Below are 26,675 nucleotides of genomic sequence, written 5' to 3'. Positions count from 1 at the left end.
ATTGCCTTTAATAGAGCAAACTAACGGAATAGGTTTTTTGAAGTTTACTCCTTAAGAATCCATTTTTCATATAAAGACCCCGGTATGAAAAAAGATAGGCAGTAATATTCGATGAACGAATGACAGCGTTACGTATTTTGTGCGCAACCTATTCTGCGCACCTTTCACTTTTCAGGCGTTATTATTTGGATGTACATAGTGTATGCTGCGGGGCAACATACATTCGATCTGAAGTAGTAAACTCCATTCGTGCGTCGGAGCTGACACACACTTTTTCAAAATAATATTGATAAAAATAAGGAAATGAAACAACAGATAAAATTAACTCAAATTATAATCAAACTTATTCTATTCCACCTAAATCTAATTAATCGCTGCCACAATTAAAATAAAAAATGGTTAAATACTTCGAACGGTCATAGACAATATAATAATTGAGGTAGTACTTCTACTTGGTTTGTTGCAATAATACTCCATCTTCCACTGGAACGTCTCTATTTTTATTGGCTATGACGTCACTTTGCAGTAGGAGCTGTACGTCAAGAGATGGTAAATTCTGCAAAGAAAAAATATATTTTTTACTTGAACTGCAAAGTAAAAATTATAAAAAATCCCGTTCATCCTAGTTTATTTTTATGATTAATCTAACAAAACCCGAGAAAATACATGAGAAAAAAGATAATCAGGAAGAATACAAAGAAACAGCATACAAATAAAACATAAAACAAAATAATAATCTCATGTTGAGATTAACTATATACGCAGGATAATTTTTTTTTAAAGAATGTTTGCCATATATTTTTTTAATAGTATCAATATTCCCATTCCCCTCCAACTAGTCGGGAAGACTGTGCTAGAGTGGGTACGACAATAGACCAACGGGGCGGGGATCGAACCAACACCCCTCGGTGATGAGTCCAACCGCTCTTACCGTTGAGCTATTAAGGCTTACAATTATATTACAGTACACAAGTATCTGCTCAAGCACTGGTGCACTCTCTATAAAATATATGTACATATATCGACGTCGCATACCTCCCCCTCGACGATATGCACGTAGGCACTCGTATCTCGTGATGTCTGCGGTAGATCGTCGCACCTCTGCAGTATGGCGGGCTTGCGAGGATTCTTGTCTATGCCCCGACCACGTCGAGGCGGTTGGAAAGTTTCTAAAAAGAAAAAAAATCTCTTTGCAGAAGTCCGTAATGAGCAAACTTTTATGCGTAACAGTCTAAAATAAAAGTTCATTCATTTTATTAGCCTATTTTAACAGGCCACTACGGAGCCAGACCTCCCTCGTTTTAGCAGAGGAGATATGGAGCTTAGATCCACCACGCTGATTGAAAGAGGCTTGGTTTAAGGTATTAAATCTTGAACCACCACCATCGGAATTATAATGACCGAGACCGATAGGTTATGTGAGACACGGGGATGTGAACAACTTCCAACTCCAGTCTGAGATATTATTGAATTTTTTTTAGAAGAAAAAGATAGTTCAGTATTACGTAGCCCTACCTAGGACCTCAAATCCGATGCCAAACCTAACCAAAGCATCCCAACGAAGAAATTCCCTAGATTATTTAAAAGAAAGAGTTAAGTAAATCCCGAGATATAGATATTGTTAAGCAAGTTGGAAACTACTTACAAACTACGAATTATCCATTTTGTACAATTCTTGCGTATAATAGTCTCGTTAAAGCTTTCTGCACGTCATTGTTGTTAGGTTTAGTAAAAAGAAACTCACCTTCAGAACCCGAAACCACACGACTCTTCCAATTGCAAGGGATTACACTCTTCGGAAAATTGTTCAGCATAGAGAGAGCTCGCACACTATTTGGCACAATGTTTGTTGTATTCTACGTGAAAAAACAAAGGCAAATAATTAATTAAATATTAAATAAAAAATAAACATAAAACAAAAAATCGACTTTGATGAAAATCGCACTGTTTGTTGGTATTACTTAGTCTAATAAAAAAAATGTATTACGACGTTCTGTGAGATATGCGTTAAGTTGCGTATATATTTAAAGTTTTATAGTTAAAGTTATTTTATAGCTTTGTTATTAATATTGCTTTTACAGCGGAATATTGCAAAGTACACTTTGGGTAGAATATAACTGTTTGCGATACATATAAATAATAAGTAACAAATTAATTCGACATCATATGTACAGTATTGTTGCAAAGTCTACTTTGCATAATTTGCAGTAGGTAAATTTAACACGAACCTTGGGAAAAGTGATCATGGTAATCTCTATAACTTTGTCCCGGCTTATATTGTTGTTGTCGAGATGTTGCAATACCTCTTCTTGAGTGCAGCTTCTACCTTCAATCTAAAGGTAAAAATCATTTTTTATTAACTTCATTAACACCCTCATTACCACCGCCAACTAGTGCTTTTTTTGTATGTAATTGTTAAATTTTTTAAATAATTTTATGCTGCTATTGAGTATCGTTGACTAGTTACAGCTAGTTATCAAATCAAACTAATAAGTTAAGCTTGGTAAGTTCGTTGAGGACACTTTCATGCTATACGAGCGACGGGAGGCGAAGGACTGCGCGGGTATGTAGTCGTGCGCGCAGGGCATCGTTACTCCCTTCCCGGACCCCGCGGACCATCGAGAGTGTTACAAACGAATTTGCAAAGCAATAAATTGACAATTATAGCTTCGACTATGTGGTTTGGGTTTTTTTGACAATTTCATTTCACTATAAATAAAGTTATGGAACCAATAGTGCAATATAAGGTTTTTAACTAGGGTAGTCACTTTACGTAAAAAATGGAAAATTCCTTGTCCAATTATGAATTTTGCCGTCCAACATAGGGTTGTTTGAGACTTTAGAGTAGGCAGTACATTTTTGCATGTATGAATTGCACGCCACTGCTAATACATATATTGAACTAAACAGCTAAACTGAACAAATAAGCGCCCGAAGCAGATGGTGGTTACGCATCGCATACATTACTTTTCTCAGTGGCGTAGTGTGCCTTGGATGGGCCCTGTATCAAAATTAATTGGGGGGCCAATATGATAAGTAAAGATTTCTTAAAAAAGAAAGATGTTTGAAGAACCTATGAATATACGGGAATTCATAAGTTCATCAAACCAAAGAAGATTGTGGATTACATTTTACTAATTTTAGCTTTCACATGTAAGAGGCCCCTGCAGTCCAATTCAATTCAATTCAATTCATTTATTTTGCTGAGAACACATACATTCTAATGTATTCAGCCATTTCTGGCATACAACAATTTATATTACAAATACTATTAACAAAATATAAAAAAAATAAATTCAATAGCAAATGATTAATCAAAAAATAAAAATTAGTAACAAGTAAAAAATTACAATCTGTGCAGGTACGAGTGCTTATGTCAAATAATAATAATTAATAATATAATAATAATCTTTACAATGTCATAGGATAAACATAATTAATAAATACAAACAAAAAAAAATTTAAATATTAAAAATGTCACAATACATAGTTTTTTATTTGCTTTTATAATTAAACAAATCTCCGCGGCAGATACGGCGGTGGCTACGTCCCTGGTTCTTCTACTGCTACTATGATACCTCAATGACGGAGAGATGCGCGGGGTGCTTGAGCCGAATGTGCGTGCGCAGGTCGGACTTGACGCGGAAGCGCTTGGGGCAGCGCGCGCAGCACCACGGACGAGTGCCCGTGTGCAGCAGACGGTGGTTGCGCATCGCTGTAGACCTGATCCAACGTCATCGTCATCATTATTAAGAGTGTGCAATATGTAATTTGGTGGTTACAAATGGTTCTGGATCTCAGATTCTGGAAAAGTTAGGAGCCTGATATTTCGGTAAATGATATTTCAAAGTGTAAGCTTCGTTATGACTATACAAAATACACAATTTGTAAAACTTTTCTCGATAGTTTATTTTTTGAAAAATACATGTTTTGCTCACATTTTGCTTTCAATCTCAGAAAAAGCAAACTTATTTTCTTAAATTTTTGTTTTGTATAGAAAATTAGGTATATATCTTGAACATGGCCATTTTGTTTTTCGTTATGTTGTTTAATTTACTTGCAATTAGGTAAAAATGGTTGTGGCGCTCACGTCATAAAATTTGCGTCGCACGGCAATCGCTCCGTGCTTTTCACTCACGTGAAAGTCATAATTCGGCGTCTCGTTTGCGCTTCGAATTTTATCCATATCGTACCGACGCGCTGCGCGCTCTTAATTCATTTAATTTTAGTAGTAAAATCCAGACAAGGGTAGTAAAGGCAAGCCTATTTCTGGTACCAAGCCACGAGGTATTGCGGATATCTCTTTTATAGATTAACTTTTTCCGCAATTTCCGCTGAGTGGTCAAAACACCAGACCAAATCAAATTATGTTTGCCACCTATTACCCCTTTATCTGGACCTAAACAATAACCTCTAAAACTACAATATTTGCCCTTAAACCATATCTGTTTTTATTTTATTTGTTGACGACCTTGACTCTGACTGATGATGAACTGAACCTCGGTGAGTTTCTAAGGTTAACCCAATTTAAAAAATATATGTATATGGTGAAATCCCTAATGACTTAAACTACAAAATGGCTACATAAAGATGAGTATTTTATATATGACATTCCACGATTTTAAAGGAGTAGGTGTGAGGTGTAGCTACATACTGCGCGTGCACAATGATGATCTACACTGGAAACATCTTGCATACTAAATTATTTTCCGAGAATGTATTACTTTTGTGTTTATATGTAACTAGCGGACGCCCGTGACTTCGTTCACGTAAAAATCGATATAAACTTTCAACCCCTGTTTCACACTCTTCTACTTATATTTTTGCAAGTTTTTTAAAGTATAATAAATAGTCCACTAATCATTTTACATTTACAAATTTACATTGAAAACTGAAGGATTTTCCATACAAACTTTCTTCCCCCATTTTATCCTCTTAGGGGTGGAATTTATCAAAATCCTCTCTTTAGTGGATGCCTACGTCATAGTAGCTTAATGCATGCAAAGTCTCAGCCCGATCGGTTTAAAATTGACATCCCTATTTTATCCCTTTGGGGGTAGAATTGATCAAAATCTTTTCATAGCGGATGCCTACGTGATAACATCTACCTGCAAGCCAAATTTCAGCCCAATCCGTCCAGTGTTGGTTGGGCTGTGCGTTGATAGATCACTATGTCAGTCAGTCACGTTTGAGTTTTATATAATAAGATGTCACTGCAGAGTACACTAACCGTCTGAAAGCCACGCCACAAACGTCACAAGGGAAGGGCCTCTCGCCTGTGTGCACGCGAACATGCTCGTCGCGCATGGACGCCGAGCGGAACGTGCGCGCGCACACCGAGCATGCGTGCGCGCTTGCGCGGGCCTCCGCCGAGCAGCCGTGCACTTCTCTGTCGAGTAATCACAAATGAAAAAAGTAAAAACACAGCTCACACATGTCACGTGTTTGAAAACAGCGCGAATTTTAAATTGATGGTTAAAAAAATTTGATTTTCGTATTAAATAGCATCTTTTTGAAAAAAGATGATTTTATGAGGTATAAAAAGCATACGTGTAAAATGCTTGCAAAAGTTTCACGTATAAACATAAATTATTAACTGGCTACTTTTATATCACAAATATACTTTACTTTTACTCTCATTTATTTATATATATGTTTATAAAATACTAAATATATATAATACAAAACACTATTAAAAATTAATCCATCCCGTTGCGGGCCATTTGATTGCCCAAGCAATCACTATTCACTAGTTTCCTTAATCTAAAATTCAAGCGAAAACTCTTTACTACTTACTTGACATGTTGTTCCAAAGCTACGACGAAGTGTAAATCAAGTCCGCAATAGTTACAGACTGTTGTTTCTGGCTCTACTTGGTCTGACCAATCATCTAGACAACAAAAATACGAGAAAATTTTACTCGTACATATGTAGAATAAAGCCGTGATAGCCTAGCAGATTTGAGCTCTGCCTTCAATTCGTAAATATCACGTGTCTTAAACGGTGAAAGAAAAACATTGTGGGGAAACCTGCACACTTCATAATTTTCTTTCTTCTCTTCTTATTATATTCTCTTCTTATGTGAAGTCTGCCAATCTGCATTAGGCCAGCGTGGTGGACTATTATGATTTATGCTAACCCCTCTCATTCTGAGAGGAGACTCGTGCTCAACAGTGAGCCGAATATGAGTTGTTAATTATGATGATTATGTGGAATATTACTAATAATAATTAACTAAATAACTAAGTTACTAAGTAAAAATATAATTTGTCAATATTTTTAAGCTTTGCGGAAAACTACATTCCGCAAAAAGCAGTAGGTAGATATTAAAAGGTTGCAGAAATATTTTGTAAGCGAAATATCGTAAACGTTAATACCGTTTGTATTATTTTGTAGAGCAATAAAAGTAACTTTGCAGAATTTCCCAGTTTCTTTGCCAAAATTGTAATTTTAAACAAATAAAGTGGTATTATAGTAATATACCTTCTTTTTCCATCAAAGTTTCGTCGCAATGTTCCTTCTGCCGATGCTTATAAAGTGCAATTTTGTTTGGCAACACCTCATCACAGTCACGACATGGGATCCTATGACAAAAATTTATATAAAATTTCCTTAAAAACGTTTTGTATAAGATTCTGTATGATTATTTTGTTGAAGAACCAGCGCAGCTAACACCCACGTGGTTTTCATTTCCGTAAGAATACGGGGATAAAATATAGCCTATCGGTCAGTAGTTTTGAAGGTAACAAACGAAATATAAAATCTTACTCACTCTATAATATTGATCTTTGACTTGTTATTAAATTTTACCTGTAATTTTCTCGAACAACCTTCGTAAACCCACCATTCGCGTCTTGACTATTACTGTGAACTTTTTTTCTGTGATATGTCGCACTCCAACTAAAAACAAATGAAAATTTGGATTAAATACTTACTACTTACCAGGTAAGTAACCCCAATGTATTATTGATTTTTTATAAAAACATGAACTGTTTTTTTTAAAACAGTTACGCAAGCAACCAATAAGTTATCGGCAACAAACAGAGACTTAGCTCGCTTATAATAATAATTGTGAGATGCTCTTAATTACCTGTTGGGAAAGGTCAATTCACATTGATTACACTTGAAAATGTAGTTTTCGTTAGCATGTTTCATACGTCGATGTACTTGGAAATACGTCCAATGCAAGTAAGATCGGCCGCAATCCTACAAATAGTAAAATATAAATAGAAACAAATTCAAATTTAAAAATATAATTATTTATTTCCACACCGTAAAAATATATTTTATGTTTCTAATGGTAAAAGAACTATTAATATCGGTTAAGTAGTTTTTGAATTAAATCCTATCAAACAAACATAAATTGAATTCTTTATTACTAAAACGAGTATTTGGACAACTCATGTTTGTGACCATATATGGTCACAATAAGATCCATAGATAGGGTACATACTTACTTTTACCATATCTCAAAAATCATAATAATGACAAGGGTGTCATTATTGGGTACAATTAAGGTGTATTTTAAGTGTATATTGAATGTAAATTGTTAATCCTCATCAAGATTCAAGTGTGTTAAATAAGACTGATTATTATTACCTGAGAATGTAGTTATGTGAACCTGAGTTTAATGTAATTTACCCGACATTTAACGTAATTTATCAGGCATTTAACGTGATTTACGTGACACTTAACGTAATTTACCTGACATTTAACGTAATTTACGTGACACTTATCGTAATTTACCTGACGTTTATCGTCATTTACCTCACACAAAAAGTGTTTAACGACAGGGAAGCCGCCATAGCCCAGTATACCGGCACTGGCCGGACCAGCGCGGCCTTCAGTGCGATCCTCTGTTACGCTGCGTTTATAGAAACCGTGCGTTGTTTTGTGGGTTGTGCACCTGTGTGTTTACAATCAAAGATTACTGTTTATTTAAATAAATGTTTGCAAAATTTCATTCAATTTCTCATTGTTTACTAAAGGAGATGATCCATATTTACCATTTACCAGTTATATAGATTTTTTTTCTTTTATGTTATTATGTCACCGTAAAATTGTAAATACCGTTAGGTTATGTCTATCTCGAGAGATTGTTACCTATCAAAAGATTCGATGACATACTATGTATTCGGTAGATTGTAAGGAAGAACGTACAAATAAAAAAAAACCTAACCTAACATAAACATTGGTTTGGAGTTTATAAATCTCGCGAGATATATTATAAAAAACGGTATTTATAATTTTACGGTGTCATATATAAGCTAGCGCTGGGTGTAATCAGGTATATAATATAATAGTAAGCGATCATATAGGTACTCGTAGCCTATCTAGCGTAATACAAAATGTCTAGAAAATGTATTCAGTCTTGACTTGAATATAACTATATTGAAGATAGCGGAGAAAAAAAAAGCTAGGGCATTCCACATTTTGCAGAATGAAGGACCATCCCCTCTTTCCGGTATTCGAACTTACCTCGAATATGTGGCAAAGCTCACTTTGCAAATGTGACACGTAAAAGGATTTTTTACACCTTTGTGTAATAGTCTGTGGTTATTCAGCGCTTCCTCCAGGTAAAATACCCTAAAAAAGAGAGTTTATTGAAAAATATTAACAAACTAAACAGGAAAGAATGGGTAATACCGCTAAGTTTTTAAACAAAGTTTATACATCAAAGACCGGTTTCACCACCTTCTGATAAGTGTCAAATAATTCACAAATGTTATCTTAATAATCTATCCTATCTATACTTCTATACTAATATTATAAAGAGGTAAAGTTTGTAAGTTTGTAACATTCTTTGAAAGGGGTAATCTTCGGAACTACTGATCCGATTTTAAAAATCCTTTCACCAGTAGAATGCTACGTTATCGGGGAGTGCTATAAGCTATATTTTATCCCCGCACTCTCACGGGAACAGGAACTATGCGGCGCATCGGCTAGTTAGACATAAAGTTAGCTAATGACAAACTTATGTTAAGACTATTCAACAGTTATCAAGGTGTTGAATACGGATAAAGTATTTATATGTATATACACGATACGCTCAGAGATACAGCTCAAAGTAAGAAAACGAATTCACAACTAACTCTTCACAATATTCACAGCGGAATGCTTTCTCGATATCTACTACACGTATAATATTTCTAGCGACGTCATCCAGAGCCGCCAGCAGTGTTTCACTCTCGTCGCTGTTGACTTCTTTAGGTATAGATGTTTTATTGCGGGTTTCTGTGTTATGTAATAAACTATTTAATCAGTTAAATGCTACAGGTTTAGCTGTAAAAATTGACTATATATAGTTCAATCTGCCGCGTCGGAACATCGCTCGAGAGGCCGTTCAAAGATTACGTAAACAGATTTAGTACAATTATTCCCCCGGCCTTCTTGTCAGCAAAAATAAAATAAGCAAAACTCTTACTCCTCTCATGCTTACGTAGACATTGTTACATACATTTTTTTATTTGTAGAAATCTGCATTTCATTTTCAAACATAGACAACCATAGTTATACCTATGTGTAATAAAGTAAATAACTACTGCTGACGTATTCACCATCTTGACCGCCCTCCTCCCCATTGTCATTAAAAATAAGCAAAGCAACCCCCGCCCCCTATGAAGTTTACGTAAAACTTGAACGACCCCCAATGTATAATTTCTTTACATGGATTTACCTTTATATATATAGCTTATACCATAGTTATAAAGCTATTATTAATTTATTTACTATATCCAGGAATATAACAACAACGGTAAACCAAATATTCTATAAGCTACTAATGCCTGTAAATTAATTTATCTTACAAATCACACGGGAATCACTCGTTTTGCGAGATAAAAAGTAACCTGTGTCAAACCAAGGTATAATCTATCTCCATTTAAAATTTCAGTCCAATTGGTTCAGTAGTTGCGGCGTGGAGTAACAAACATACACACTAACAGGTATACATTTTTTTTTAATTTACCTCCCCCTTTGTCTTTTCGTCGAAAATACAAAAGCAGGATGTTAAAATGGATCTGATACGATCTCAGCGACGAACGCTGATTGTATCCGTCTATCTACACAATCTACACTTCAGATGACATTATTAAGCCATTAAGAGATAAGGAGATTTAGACAAAGATCAAAATATAAGCCGCAAACAACAACATGTAATAAATAATTGAAATGGTCACTAACAGTGGCGAATCCAGGATTTTGGTTTGGGGGGAGCTTGGCTACACAAGTTACAAACAAAAAAACAAAAAACAAAACACTATGGCATAGCCGAGAAAAAAAACATTCTAAATTTACATGTAGGGAAGGAACCCCAAAACATTTTTTTACCACCTAACACCATATTAATATAAATATAGCCATGCCAAATTTCTTCCAACATTTTCATTCACTTTCACCGTATAAATCTCTTTTGTTAGCCTCCTTTCATTTACCATCTTCATCATCGTCACAAATCAAAATGTAACTTTCTTATAATCCTGCTTGACATATTTTATTCAAATGCACACTATGTAAACATAATAGTACCAGATATGTACTTAATTTTAAGACCTACATGTTACCAGACTCAGATTGTAAAATATTATTTATTTATTTTAATTTTAATTGATTATGAAACACGGCTAAAACTCACGTCATACAACGTCGAATAACTTATTTTATTTAAAGATTGATATAACTTACCAATAACAATCACATTGTGTCTAACAATCCCACTGGTGGGAGACAGCTGGTCGGTGGAAGTGGCCTCCTCTTTGAGATCGTTTGTAAACTCATCTATACATTCAGTCGATTTAATTGCGTGCTCCTATAACGGGAAATGTTGCAATCAGTTTTGAGCAATCATGTATCACGTAACAGGAAACAAAATCGTGTGATACATATAAAAAATAGATTCTTAGTAGCAGCCCGGAGTTTGCAAGTCAGCGGTGTTAAGCTTTTTCTTGATCGTAACACACAACGCTGTGTTATGCGGTTCAAACGCAGCGCCGTGATTCGCCGTTTAACACCATTCCTCCGTAAGATCACTGCATCTTTACCCGTCCCAGAATACATATCATCATCATAAATCATATCAGCCGATGGACGTCCACTGCAGGACACAGGCCTTTTGTAGGGACTTCCAAACATCACGATCCTGAGCCGCCTGCATCCAGCGAATTCCTGCGACTCGCTTGATGTCGTCAGTCCACTTGGTGGGGGTCGACCAACACAGCGTTTTGTAGTGCGGGGTATATTAAGGACCTTGGGACCCCAACGTTCATCGGCTCTTCGAACTACGTGCCCGCCCATTGCCACTTCAGCTTCGCAACTGGTTGAGCTACGTCGGTGACTTTGGTTTTGCGGATCTCCTTGATTTCTGAATCGATCACGCAGAGATACTCATAGCATAGATCGTTCCATCGCAGAACATACATATATTAATCATATTTATTCAACTTTACCTGAGCATCGACGTGGTCTCTAAAAGCCCTGCTGCACATGGCACAGACGAGCACCAACGCCGGCGACAGCTCCTCCTCGTGCGCGCGCAAGTGCATACGCAGACGAGATCTGCGCGTCAGTTGCTTGAGACATATGTGACATTGGAACGGTTTGATCTGCAATATTAAAAGCAAATCAGTACACAGATAGAATATTTTATTTAACTAATATAATATGGGTAAACATTGCCTAATAATCAATAATAATAAATATTTTATTAATAAATTCACTACTTTAATGGCTTTCCGCGTCAAATGACAAAGACAAAACTTGAGAATAAGCTTTCTGAAACTTAAAGGTGGTGAAACTATTAAGCCACATTCAAGAAATTATATAAAAAATTAAATAGAGCAACAAAGAAGTAGGCAGCTCTGTGATTCCGCGAGCAAATAGCCTATCGAAAATTATTATTATTAAATCAAATCAGTTCAAATTCATTTATTTAAAATGAATTTTTACAAGTAATGTTGAAACGCTGACTTTGTCTGTTTGCAGTGCCAATTTGAAAGGCAGATTCGCAAGAAACTTACATGTTAGCCTTTTATCTTTAGGAACATTACAATATACTGGTATTTATTTTGACGGCCTCAGTGGCGCAGTGGTATGCGCGGTGGATTTACAAGACGGAGGTCCTGGGTTCGATCCCCGGCTGGGCAGATTGAGATTTTCTTAATTTGTCCAGGTCTGGCTGGTGGGAGGCTTTGGCCGTGGCTAGTTACCACCCTACCGGCAAAGACGTACCGCCAAGCGATTTAGCGTTCCGGTACGATGCCGTGTAGAAACCGATAGGGGTGTGGATTTTTATCCTCCTCCTAACAAGTTAGCCCGCTTCCATCTTAGACTGCATCATCACTTACCATCAGGTGAGATTGTAGTCAAGGGCTAACTTGTAAAGAATAAAAAAAAAATATATTATTATGTATATTGCCATCATTACCTGCAGATGAGTGACTCCATGTTCGTCTAATGTCTGCTTGTCGAGGAACCTTTTACCGCAAGTCACACAAACATAACGCCTCGTGTCTGTGTGCATGCGACTATGCTTCGTCAATGTTGCCCTGGTAAAAATATTAATTATGTTACCTGTCAAGCTAACATTGACATTCGTGGTTTGATTATTATTATCACGGACATTAAAATAGGTAATCTTGAAAAAATCAATACCAAATTTATTGTCAATTACTAATATTATAAATTAAGTAAGTCAGTCTATCTGTGTGTCTGTGTGTTACCTTTTCACGGCTAAGCCTGAAACGATTTGGATGAAATTTGATATACTTAAAGATAAATTGGACATTTGGATCAAAACACATGCCACTTTTTATTCTGGAAAAATGTATTGTTCCCGCGGGATTTGTCAAAACAGAATTTCACGTGAACGGAGTCACAGGTATAGTCGATCAATAATAAATATAATTTGACGTGAAAGGAGAGTTTGCTATCTCAGGTTGACGGGCACAGTCTGTGATAATTCTAAAAAAAAGCTATCATGATTGACTACAATCTCACCTGATGGTAAGCGACGATGCATTCTAAGATGGAAGAACTTGTCGGGAGGGAGACTTTCTGTTATACTTGTTTCTGGTACACGACATCTTACCAGAACGCTAAAACGCTTAGCGGCACGTCTTTGCCGTTAGGGTGGTAACTAACCACGGCCAAAGCCTCCCACCAGTCAGACCTGGACTGGATTAGGAAAACCTCAATCGGCCCAGCCGGGGATCGAACCCAGGGCCTAAGTCGTTTTACCTTCACGAGATATGTGGTGGCTCATATTAAGCTAGCTAGCTAGTGAATTAAGTTAGTATTTTACCTCAAAAAGAATGTCTTCCCACAATCTTTGACGGGGCACTGCCATCGCTTCTGCTTATTATGCTGGAAGTGCACGTGGTCGAACAGTTTCGTCTCATTGGCGAACGATGTGTCCTTGCATTCCGCGCACATGTATTGCCCGTCTGATGTTAGCAAGTTTGTTGCTTCGTGAAATTGCCTGTGAACATGATTTAATGTTTTTGGGACTTCCAAACATCACCATCCTGCGCCTCGCTTGATGTAGTCAGTACACCTGGTAGGGGGTCGACCAACACTGGAAGTCCTTACAAAAGGCCTATGTCCTGCGGTAGACGTCCATCGGCTGTGATGATGCTGATGAATGTTTTCAAAACTTAATCTTCTACATAAAAGCGAAAGCGAGCACGTGGGCTCGAAATCCACGTAGGGCACCTGGACAGACGTCCCTTAGAACTCAGCCCCGAAAGGGGCTGCAAGAAAATGACCGGGGGAGCAAGGTTCCCCGCGCCTTACCCGGGCAAGAGGGCTAAGCCTCGAGGCTCCCTTTTATCATCTGGGAGGAGCTGACACTCAAAGATGAGATTTGGCATGGAAGTAGTTTATAATTGTAGATGATATAACGAGGGGGCCGGATTAAAGAAGTCCAAGGGCGGACGAAGCCGCGGGCTTTTGATACTAAGATATAAATATTAAAAAATATTATACAATGTGTTTTGGCTGTATCTGGAATAGCAGTTTTAACTATTTATTCGAACTTACCTGATCAAGGTAAGTTCTGATAAAGTAACAAATTAGTTTAACCGTATTAAATGTTAAACCTCTTAGTTACGAGTAGGTAGTATGTTGACTGTTGTTGTTGACTGAATGAATAAATATGATTTATCTAAATTACTTACATATGAAACTTGAGTCTCACTTTAGAAGTGAAAGACTCGTTGCAATTGTGGCACGTTACTATTTGAGGATCATTGGGCCCTCGAGTTTTTCGTTTACGATGTCTCTACAAACATTTGTAATATGGAGTTAGTACATAAATTAAAAGTAAAAAACCTTTTTGAAAACAAGCTTTCATTTGAACGCGCCAAAATTAAAAAAAAATATTTTTTACTTTATAATTTATTTTCTACTATAAAGTCATAATTTATTATAAAAGCTTAGCGCGAGCTTTCCTTATTTTATAAATTTAAATAAGGAAAGCTCGCGCAAAGCTTTTATAATAAATTCACATAGTTATTTAATTTACCTACTTCTTTATCTAGACAACTAAATCTCGGGAAATATTTTTGTGAAAAAGCTCAAACTCATTTCAAAGAACTAAACTATCTTCATGTCAGTGGTGTAGCGTGCTTTGTGAGGGGCCCTTTATCAAAATTAGTTGGGGGGGGGGGGAGGGGGGCAAGGTAAAGAAACAAAAATGCTTGCTTAAAATAAATGTCAGTGACTTAACCTATGTAGGATGTTTCCATTTTTAGGCTGCGCGCTTAAACCGGAGAAAAAAATTCTCTATAGGCACTCTTTATATGATTTTTTTTTTTGTATTTTGGTGTGAAGGGCATGTTTGCCAATGTAATTACAGGCAAACATCTACGAGTGCGTCTGAGGTTGAATGGACACACGACTTGCAAGCCTTGAAGATTTGCTCTATTTACAGGCGATAGTTTTCCACTTACCATTAAGTAGACTATCTGCTTGGGCTGTCAATTAGTACTTACTATAAAAGAAAATATTTTTAATGTGTTCAAATCTTTTACAAACTAAAATAAATACCTTAATAAAGTCTTCTAGTGTGGGTGAAACTGATTCCTTCTTTGTCAAATTGAATTGCCTTTTCCCAACACGCTTCCTACATTTGTGTGTTCTTAGACTCTCCGCGTTGGGAAATATTTGACTAAAAAAAGTTTCTCATTAATTGAAAACGTAATTTTATTCAACGTCAAAAGTTTAATATGATTTCCTTCATGATACATGGATACGATAATACTCTAACTTGGAAACTATCATACATAATCACTCGACAGCAAGATGGTAATAAGCTATTAGGGCCAAAATCTGCTACCTGAACAGGCCAATTCACAAATTATCAAATCGCAAACTGACCAAATAGGGGAATTACCCAATCCAAAACCCAGAATATATAGCAACGCATTACTGCTCTAGAGAAATCGTTACAGTTCTTTGTACTTTTTTATATTTTTCACACATCATAATACTGCTTACCTGCAACTAAAACATTTGTGTCTCTTTAAATCGTTCACATTTCGTTTACCTTCCGTTACCTGCGAATAAAATATTTTATACTAGTAAAAAATAAAAAAAAATGTCAGTTATTGTAACATGCAAGATAAGTTATGTGTTTTATTTTTATATAGTTCAAATTTAAAATATCCCTTTTCTAAATTATAGCAGAACCTCGCGTTTGAACCTGCGTAGTTCCCGTTCTGGGAATACGGGGACATGATATAGCCAATGTTACTCTGATAATGTAGAAATTGGTGAAAGAATTTTTCAAATCAGTCCAGTAGTTTTTGAATCTATTACATATCTTTACATACAAAATACAAATCTTTGTTCTTTATAATATTAGTATTGTCGATTTATTACAATTTACCCGTATTTAACAAAACTTACCTGTAACAACTTCTTAAGCTGATTATCATCATCGCCCGTCTGCACTATCCATATGGAGTCACTATCGCTACTGTCTTGGCATTCTTGTTTCACCTCCATCTTAACATTTTCTTGTTCTTGCTATTTTATAAACAGGACAAAGTATTGAGTGACCAAAAGTAGAATCGACTTTGACGGCCTCCGTGGCGCAGTAGTATGCGCGGCGGATTTGCAAGACGGAGGCCCTGGGTTAGATTCCCGGCTGGGCGGATTGAGGTTTTCTTAATTGGTTTAGGTCTGGCTGGTGGGAGGCTCCGGCCGTGGCTATATAGTTACCACCCTACCGACAAAGACGTACCGCCAAGCGATTTAGCGTTCCGGCACGATATCGTGTAGAAACCGAAAGCAGTGTGGATTTTCATCCTCCTCTTACCAAGTTAGACCGCTTCCATTTTAGATTGCATTATCACTTACCATCAGGTGAGATTGTAGTCAAGGACTATCTTGTAAAGAACAAAAAACAATCTTTATGAGACTGTAAATGCTTTTCTATAGACGACAGTTACGCTACCAAACCGGGTCCACATTAGAGCCCGCCTCCAGAAGGCGGTAGACATTATAGGTAAATGGTTCCGCTTTTGGCGTATAGAAGTCAACCCAGAGAAAAGCGCAGCCGTGCTTTTCACTGGCAAAGCGGTCTCCCGTCTCAAGTCCGGACTCAAAGAAGTCTCCCTTTACGGAGCACCCATCCCCTGGCAACGTACTGCCAAGTATCTAGGCGTCACCTTCGATAACCGCATGAGCTTCTCCATGCACGTTAACAAAGCGAGAAAAAAGGCCGCATACGTAATGCACCGCCTTTACGCTATGATAAATAAGAAAAGTAAATTGTCCCTCCGCTCAAAGCTAACGCTTTATAAAACTACGATCCGTCCGATCTTAACCTACGCTAGTGTAGTGTTTGCCCACCGTCCCAAAGCGACCCTTAGGCCGCCTCAAACCCTACAGAATCGTTTTCTGCGTCAAATCACGGTCGCGCCGTGGTTCTTACGCAATAATGACCTCCATAGAGATCTAGAATTGCCGACAATAGCTAAGTACATGAAACAGCTCTCTCAAAACTTTTTGACAGAGCTGCCATCCATCCCAACCAACTAGTGGTTGAGGCCTGCAATTACACTCCCAACCTAAACGCTAACTGCAAGCAGAGGCGTCCCAAGAACGTCCTTTACGATCCAGACGATGACATAACAACCGACAATGCTTCCCAGGCAACACAATCACAAGCTACACAGCGTCTTCGCCGGCGAAGACGAAGTCCCCTATATCTAACGTCACCCGGACGTGGATTTTCTAACTCACGATCTTGGGGGCGTCCGGACTGATTCACTCAGGTCACGGTTACCTCCTCCAGAATGGCCCTCTAAGCCGAGGTCCGAGTCTCATAGGAGACGCCCTTAGAGAGCCGTTCCGTCCTCTATCTTTTTTTCAGCCTTCGGGTCACATCAGGCGATGCTTCTGCACTCGCCCAACCCCCCCGGTGACGCCGCAGTGGTTCCGCAGGGAGCTATCGGCACTACTACTCAGACAGAAAAAAAAAAGCAAACATCAAGTGCTCAGCTAATGTAAAACTAACTTTCACCACTAACCGTATGATTGAGAAGAGATTCTTTTGTCTGCAGTTGTTCTTGTGTACCTTTAATGGAACAACAGATTAGGAATTTGGTAATGTTTTAATTAAGTTTGAATACTATTTGCTTAGCTTGATAATGTTTTAAATTAAGTTTGAATAATATTTGCTTAGCTTAATAATAACCAAAAGGATACTCAAGTGATGTTTTTAAAAGAAGCGTCAATTGTGGTAAAATAATACACTTTTGTTTATCTAATTACACACAAATACAATGGTAATTTAAAGGAACATGTTTATTTATGAATCAGTTTGATTTTCTATATTCATATCATAAAGAGGTAAAGTTTGTGGTATTAGTAGGGGATAGTCTTTGAATCTACTGAACCGATTTTGAAAATTCTTTTACGAATTAAAAGCCACGGCATTTGAGTCATAAGCTATATTTTATTTCCCTATTTTATTTATCATTATTAGAAGTAGTTACCATTGTTGATGTCAACATCGTTTCTCTTAAGTGAACTCCTGGTCCTTTTGGCGACAGGTGAAGACTCTGGGGTGTGGGTTATTTCTTCAGCTACGAAAAAAATATTGATAATATAAAAAAAGAACTTTGGTCCTCGAACTTTTTAGTAGGTAAATGAAAATAATTTTCCACCAAGGTACTGAATTCGAAGCGTATTATTTTTTTGTGTAGACCTCGCATAATTCTGTAGTGAGTCAAACTTTTACAATTCTTTTTTTTTGAAAGGGTCATACCCAGACATTGGGTCCATTTAATTTCTCCTGATCTTAATACAATACCAAAAAGATTAAAATTATTCTAATTCTTAAACAAGATTTTTTTATATTTTTTTATTATCATACTAGAGGACGCCCCCGACTTCGTCCGCGTGGAATTCAGTTTTTCACAAATCCCGCTAGAACCATGGATTTTTATAGGATAAAAAGTAGCCTATGTGTTAATATAGAGTAAAATCTTTTTGAATTCCAAATTTTAGCTAAATCGCTTTAGTAGCCTCAGCGTAAAGGAGGAAGAACAAACATACACACTTCCACACATACACACACACACTTACACACAAACTTTCGCCTTTTTAATAATAGTGTGATTGATATTTACAATTAACATTTTTTTTACCTTCATTGTCATTGTCTCTACTGTTTTCTTCTTTGATTGCGTTTTCTTCCTTAATGTCTTCTCTTTTTGTGTTATTATGTGCCGCTTTCAAGTGTGCTTTAAGCCATTTTGAATTTGCGTAACCTGTAAAATAATATTTAAAATTATACTAATTTACTATACTACTAGATTTATTAATTAATTTATTTGCACTTCTTCCCTATCCCTACCTTACACTACCCTACTCCTACCCCTACCCTACCTCTACTCTACCCCTACCCTACCCTACCCTACAACTACCCTACCGCTACCCTACCCCTACTCTATCCCTATACCATAAACCTACCCTACCACTACCCTACCCTACCCCTACCCTATCCCTACCCTACCGCTACCCTACCCCTACACTATTCCTATACCATACCCTACCCTACCACTACCCTACCCTAAGATTTAGGGGTTTAAAAAATTGATGTTGGCCGATTCTCAGACCTACAGTATATGCACAAAAAATTTAATCAAAATCGGTCAAGCCGTTTCGGAGGAGTATGGCAACGAAAACTGTGACACGTGAATTTTATATATTCGATTTCAGTTATTTAAATTGATGGTGAATGATGATGATAATGATACTGATGATGATGGCGATGGCGATGACGATGGCGATGGCGATGGCGATGACGATGATGACGATGATGACGATGATGACGATGATGACGATGATGACGATGATGACGACGATGACGATGACTATGATGATGACGATGATGGTGATCGTAATGATGATAATGATAATGATGGTAAACATCATAATATTTAATTTAACGATGATCTTACCGTAATCACACAGCGGACATGGAAAGACAACACCATCGTCAACATCGTGTTTGTGTTCATCACAGTGGTCCATAGCTTGGTCCAAATTTTCAAATTGTTTTTCGCAAAACCTGGTAATAACGTCATCAGCATCATTAACAACCCATATTCAGCTCACTGTTCAGCACAAGTCTCCTCCTCAGAACGAGAGGGCTTAGGCTAATAGTTCACCACGCTGGCCCAATGCGGATCGGCAGACTTCACACACATAGTTTAACTAATTAAATTCTCAGGTATGCAGGTTTAAATACGATGTTTTTCCTTGACCATTGTAGACGTAATATTTAATTTCTAAAAATGCACATAACTGAAAAGTTAGAGATTTACAAAAAAAAATAGCTATATCAGAAAACCGTGCTTAATATTGTATTTAAAAAATATTACCTGCATTTAAATTCTATATTTTCAAAATCATGCTTGTACTTTCCCAGAAACTCTTTGACATCATCGTCCGCGTCTTCAATATTGTCCACATCTATTTCAACAACCGCTTCCTCGTTCACTTCCGGCTCTATAATCTCTATGTCGCTAGAACTGTCCTTTAATAATAATAAACGAATTATTTCTTTTCCCATGATTTATGCTATATTATTACAAATAAAGTACCAGTTATAGGTATAGTTTGGATAGCTATATATTATAAATGGACATTTTAGAAAAGAAACTACCATAAATATTGCAAAAATAATAAACAAAATATAGTTTTTCACTTAAATTACTATTTTGTCAATCGAAAATTCGGTTGTCTGTAAAGTCTGTCTGTAAAGAATGGTTGCATTTTTTAAAAGAAAATGTTCGTTTTTTTCTAAAATACTGTTTAATAATCTTCATAGACCAGAATGTATTTCATTTCTTGTAAAAAAAAGTTGGCAACCCTAGAGCGAGAAAACCGCGCATGACGTCATCTTTTTTCGAGTGTGCAGCCGGCTTCATCGAATTTTAGGACGTTGTCACGTCAAAACAATTAAATCTGTGATATTAAAGTTGTAAACAACTACTAATTTAACATAAAGAAAGAAAGAAATAACATATAATACCTTTTTATCTTTTACTATAATGACGTCATCATATTTTACATCATTATCTACGGGTTTAGTGACTATTTCCCCATCCGGCCCAATTTCAACTTTGACAAAATCTTCACTTTCTCTGTGTCTTATTGGTTTATTGAGTTTATCAACTTTTTCTGTGTTATTATTATTTATGTTATTCATATTAATGTTATTAATAAAGTAACTGCTCTTCAGATTAATGTTACTAGATTTCTGGAAAATGAATTGCTGATTGTTTTTTATTACTAAATATTCATTATCATCTAATGATTGAGTGGGACTTTTATTTCTTGAAGGCTTGAAATTTTCAGTTAGACATCTATCGCATATAATTTTCAATTGCATGTTATACTTTCTCTGTTCACATCGATGTAACATCTGGTCTTCTTTATCAAATAAATATAATTTTTCATTATTTTTAACTGATTCACAGCAAATGAAACAATTATGCTTCTCTAAACCTGATCCTATATCAGTAATGGGTTTAGCATTCCAGTTTTTGTATACGACTCTAGCTGGATCAGTTTTCCTTATGTGTCTACGTTTCTCTGTCTGATTGTCTTCGTAAGGTAAAGGAGTCACTGGTGCGTCTTTAAACATATTCAATATGTCTTCCCTTGTAAATAGCCCATCACTCCTGTTGTCATAACTCTTATAATTATCCCCAATCACACTTTCTGGTGATTTATTTTTAGTTACGTTCTTCAGATCTGTATAAGTTTTTGCACTGGATTCGAGATATTTTGCAAACTGCGCCTCAAAGTTCAACGTGTTATTGCAAACTAGATTGAATGGTAGACTATTCGCGAAACTGCATTTAGAACTTTCATTGTTCCTACTGGCTACTGGACTGTCTGTTATGTTAATATTTTTTATAGTCACATTCGTATCGACAACGTCATCAATTTCTTCATCGCTTTCTTCTTTATATTTAACGAAAGGTATTTTTTCGGATGTCAAGTCCACAAGAGGATCATCATTATCGAACTGTATTTGTGAAGCACGTATTTGAGTACCATCATCGAGGATGTAAACAAGATCATCGCTTTTATTATGATCTATTATTTCATCAAAGTTATCTGGATCGAGGGTAGTACCTTCGAAATGCTGTTCGGCTTTTAATAGAAAGTTATATATGTTTGCCTCTAGCGAAACTGGTTGGTTTCCAGTTATAGAATTTATATCTACGTCGTAGCCTAAAAGAAGTCTGAAATTAAATTAAAGCATAATACAAAATAGTCACTGACATAGTTCAGCAAGTAGTATGACTACCAAACACAGTACAAACATCATTCGAGCCAGGTGTCAAGTTAATCCGCACCAGCTATAATTCGAAGGACGTTGGGGTGCCAAGGTGCTAAAGTGGCGACCCCGTACCGGAAAGCGAAGTGTTATTCGACCTCCCACTAGGTACACCAAGGACATCTAGCGGTTTACAGGAAGCAGCTGGATGTTGGTGGCTCGAGACCGTGGTGTTTGGAAGAGGCCTATGTCGAGCAGTGAACGTCAATCGGCCTGTTAATGGTGAATGACGATGATGATGAAGATATAGGCTATCAAAACAAAAGTTTCAACCTTAATTGCTCCATGACTATGTGCCAGTTTGGAGCTCAGGCGTTTTGGATTTTTATCCACGTTCACATGACTACCTAGATGCCCACTCACTTGTTTATTTCGATCGGTAAAAGTAATAGGAATAATAAGAAATAATTATCGTATTTAAAAATACATGGCTAATACTCTTTAAAAAACTCTCGTAGGATAATCTGTATCTAATAAACTAATTTTTAAAATTGTTTTACCATTAAAATTCCACAGTTTTTTGTGGATGTGATAGATTATATTTTTCCCTGTATTCTGAGGGGAACGGACCACGGGACGTCGGCGACTAAATATATAGTACACGCAAAACTTCGAGTAATCTTTGACATTGCAACACGCCGAACTGCGTAGCTTTTAGTAACCTGGCTGGGGTATGTCTTTAACCCCCGACGCAAAAAGAGGGGTGTTATATGTTTGAGGGGTCTATCTGTCAGTCTGTGGCACCAAGCTCCCGAACGGATGAAGCGATTCCAATTTAGTTTGTTTCGTTTGAAAGGTGAAAATCGGTTGAACCGTTAAAAAGTTCAAGGCGGTGAAAGTGGGAAGAATAAAATAACAAGAATGTCTGCAAATATACTCGAGTGGGGTCTCAAAGGAAAGCGCACTGAAAGAGAATATTGATGATTTCATCGAGAGTGTAACTAATAATTTCATGACCTTCGGAGTTTTTTCAAAATTTTCAATTTCATGTTATATGTATAAAGGGTGCTCGTGCTTATGTCCCATAACTCTAGGGTTATATTCATTACTAGCCGACGCCGCGCGGTATCACCCGCGTAGTTCCCGTTACCGTAAGGAAATGGGGATAATATATAGCCTTCCTCGATAAATGGGCTATCTGACACTGAAATAATTTTTCAAATCGGACCAGTAGTTCCTCTGATTAGTAATATTATGATAACGTTTACTGCGCAACCATACGCCTCGTGATCAAATTTGCCTCGAAGTTTGGCGCGATATAGAAAACTTCTAAGGAGATCTGTAGACCTCGATTTAATGAATGGAAATAGATTAATAATTCCACTTTATAACTAGGTGAAAATAAGAAGGATATTATTTAATACTTGAATAGCCGTGATAGCCCAGTGGATATGACCTCTGCCTCCGATTCCGGAGGGTGTGGGCCTATTGGCCTAACCCCTCTCATTCTGAGAGGAGACTCAAGCTCAGCAGTGAGCCGAATATGGGTTGATAAAGATGGTGGTGGTGATGATGATGATGATGATGATGATGATGATGATGATGATGATGATGATGATGATGATTAATTAATACTTACTTGGCCTTGTCCTGAAAGTCCTGGAAAGTATCGTGTGGTTCAATCGTCAATTCCACTTCTTCTCCATTTATATTCTCCATGCAGAGAATCAGAGGCTCAGGTTCCGCCATTGCTTTATTGACTGGAACAGTTACAGGATTTTATAGGCTGAGGTGACGTAATGAAAATACAACCAATTACATTTCTCAAATCTGAGAAATGTTGTTGGTTGTATATTGTTTTATGTAATTGGTTGTTCTACATTGGGTATTTTTCAAAGTCAAGAAGTCTAGATATCTGTTAGTGGTCTATACCTTTGTTATTGTTTTGTATACTTATTATTAGCGATGCCTGCCTGATACTTTTGGCAAACGACTTTGTTTTATAATACATATGTACATTGTACACATATTAAATTAAAATAAATAAATAAAATAAAAATAAACTCAAAAAGTGGGTACAGACCTATTTGAAAAATTCTTTCACAGATAGAAAGCTACATTATTTGAGAAGCATTAATTAATATTCCATTTTCACGGGAATAGAAACTACATGAATGAAATCTTTATGTCTAGTTCGGACTACTTTAGTATGGGGATGATGACTAGGTTTGAATATATTGATTTTTATGATACATTCGGGTAAATAGGGTCAATGTTAACTAATTTATACATAAAAAGCAAAGATTGTCTGGATATTTGCAAAATAAATGAGATTATAAAATTTCAAAATCTATTAAAAATATTTTATCGTAATTAGATGAAAATTCATACAGTTTTAGCTTCCTTACATTAAATGTGACATTTTTTAATATATGAACTATAAGCATAAACGCACAAATAACAAAGATATTAGTGATTTTGTTTGAACGCGCATACAAATCTAACGATCATTACATTGCCTATGACGTCATTGTTTCAAGCCATTTTGTATGGGGCGTTTTTCAGGGATCCGCGGCAGCGCCGCAAATCTGACTCTTTAAATCCCTGTAGCTCCGAAAGTAATGATCGCAGATACCCTGTTCCTTTTACAAAATTGCTTTACTGTTAGTATACTCTTAATTTATATACAATTTAAAAAACTGTCATCATCCCTATTCTAGTCGAGTACAAATGTTAAAAAATACTAAAGTATTCCAAACTAGGCCTTAGACAGGAAATTCTAAACCAATGTCGAAAATTCTTTTACCACTAGAGTCATGTTATATGTACCTAAGTATCATAGGCTATATTTTATTCCCGTATTCTTATGGGAACAGGAACGACGCGGGTGAAACTGCGGGACGTCGGCTAGTATATTACAAATAAGTAATGGTGAGTAGCGAGAAAAGTAAAGTTGCAAAGTTAAAGTTATTAGGTTATCCAATCATGCCTATACTGCAGCCTTTCTTGATGAATACTGTTTACCAACAAATAAATTAGAAATGAAGGTAGAAAACGCATATATTAACCATGGATATGGATATGGTATTGTTCTAAGATTATTAATCATGTTTTTTAAAGATTTTTAAAAAAATTATAATTATTATTACGTGTGAAATTACTGGTGTTTAATACCCTCATTTTTAATTTGCTTGTTGGCTCATCAAGAAAAGCTGTAGTATAGACTTGAGATCTTGAGAAGGTTATTTGTGATGACTAAGTTATAGATTTAGTCGGCAGAGTCTACTATGAACAACTTGCATAGTAGTTGTATTTTTTAGAAATTGTTATTAGATACATTAACAAAGCATGCAGGTAACACTCTGGTACCCCAGAGATGGCATAAGACAATGTGGATGTCCAGCAAGAATGTGGGAAGACGACATCCGCCTAACCCTAGGGCTTTGCTGGGCCAGAGTTGTACAAGGTGCAGTGGAAGCAGTTGGAGGATTTTTTTTTATTCTTTACAAGTTAGCCCTTGACTACAATCTCACCTGATGTTGATGTTGAATCTCAGTGATGATGCAATCATGCAATCTAAGATGGAAGCGGGCTAATTCGTTAGGAGGAGGATGAAAATTCACATCCCTTTCGATTTCTACACAACATATTGGAACGCTAAATAGCTTGGCGGCACGTCTTTGTCGGTAGGGTGGTTACTAGCCACAGTCGAAGCCTGATGTCGCAAGTCAAGACCAAAACTCAAGTAACAGAAGCATCAAACACTGCTATGTCATGTTTGGCACAACCTTGAAAAAGCTCAGCATATTGCTGCATGAACCAAGCAAATGCTGGAGCATACAGCACTTTTTAAAAGTGCTCGTAAAGTAAGACTACTTGAAATAAATGAATCTTAATTTTTGTCAGAGGTATTAAGCAGTCTGACTTTCTTGGTTTCCCTACAAAGAAACCTGGCATTTCAAATAAGCCTGAAAATTTTCCCAAAAGCCTAAAGAACTGAAGACAAAGTATTCTTTGCATATTGAATTTCTAATATTATAAATAATTGGATAAAAGCAAAAGATTTGATATTCATTTAGATAGAAGTACTGGTAAAACATTTAAATGCTTATGATAATTAACTACTATTAGAAAATTTAAGTTAATGCAGAAATAAAGTTAATGATATTCTGAGTGAGAGAGTGAGGCATACAGGATAGAATTTGAAGATTTTATTTTTCCAGCCAAGTAAAATATCTGTTTTGATTGAATACTGAAAAAAATCTTTATCACTGGCCAGTAAAATTGTTTCTGGCCAGTTTATAGGTTTTTCCAAAACCGGTGCACTGTTCTGGTTAAAATAAATACAAATTACTGAACAATAAATATCACTAACCGTATTCCTTTTATTAAAAACAGCGTATCAGTATTCATTTTCACAGATCACTGGCATTTTTATTTTAGAAAACAAATGAATTGTTAAAATAAAAAACAATAATGTCAAAGAGGTCATGGAAATTCATGTTTCCTTCAAATCAAGTTCAAATTCAAATCAAAATTCAAAACATCGAAATCAAAACAAAAACATTGCGTTGGACAGATAATTACTAGCGAAAAATCAAGCAAATTGTACTGACTCTTAGATTATGTTCCTTGGACTTTATCACCACTGTAAATTAGTAAGTTATTCTAAATAAACACCTATTTAAAAATATAAAACAAAAAATACAAATGCTTTTATTTTAAACTATTTTAAGTACCACATAAAAATAATATTATTTTAAGTACCACTAAATAATAAGAAGCAGAAAAAAATATTGGTTCATTGACAATGACAGATGACAAAATATGTTCTGTGCCTGTCATGAATAATTGTGATTGTATTCTATCTATG

General features: G+C 36.3%; 1 protein-coding gene across 3 annotated transcripts; it reads right to left on the bottom strand.

Annotated features, from left to right (window-relative positions):
* Positions 1–316: 316 nt before the first annotated feature.
* Positions 317–26,379, bottom strand: LOC112049275 (zinc finger protein 208). Of its 3 annotated transcripts, none has more exons than XM_052887037.1 (29): positions 26,178–26,379; positions 23,442–23,562; positions 20,546–21,767; positions 19,893–20,047; positions 19,470–19,579; positions 18,654–18,776; positions 18,000–18,089; positions 17,532–17,578; positions 15,904–16,023; positions 15,493–15,551; positions 15,043–15,163; positions 14,172–14,275; positions 13,298–13,474; positions 12,422–12,542; positions 11,445–11,600; positions 10,684–10,807; positions 9,093–9,234; positions 8,479–8,586; positions 7,768–7,906; positions 7,091–7,206; positions 6,811–6,900; positions 6,484–6,584; positions 5,797–5,890; positions 5,231–5,389; positions 3,579–3,723; positions 2,229–2,333; positions 1,745–1,856; positions 1,036–1,169; positions 317–556 (listed from the first exon to the last, which is right to left on the bottom strand). In XM_052887037.1, exons 2-29 carry the CDS (start codon positions 23,549–23,551, stop codon positions 449–451), a joined length of 4,392 nt encoding a protein of 1,463 aa, XP_052742997.1. In that variant the 5' UTR covers positions 23,552–23,562; positions 26,178–26,379; the 3' UTR covers positions 317–448. The 3 variants fall into 3 exon arrangements, with proteins under 3 accessions (XP_052742997.1, XP_052742996.1, XP_052742998.1); XM_052887036.1 differs by having other exon boundaries at positions 18,636–18,776; positions 26,178–26,378; XM_052887038.1 differs by lacking the exons at positions 7,768–7,906; positions 8,479–8,586; positions 9,093–9,234; positions 10,684–10,807 and having other exon boundaries at positions 18,636–18,776; positions 26,178–26,378.
* Between the last annotated feature and the right edge of the window lie 296 nt (positions 26,380–26,675).

Source organism: Bicyclus anynana, chromosome 18 (assembly GCF_947172395.1).
Source record: "Bicyclus anynana chromosome 18, ilBicAnyn1.1, whole genome shotgun sequence".
NCBI classification, from domain to species: domain Eukaryota; kingdom Metazoa; phylum Arthropoda; class Insecta; order Lepidoptera; family Nymphalidae; genus Bicyclus; species Bicyclus anynana.
The sequence above is the reverse complement of the archived record's forward strand: the minus strand, read 5'-3'. Positions and strand labels throughout refer to the sequence as shown.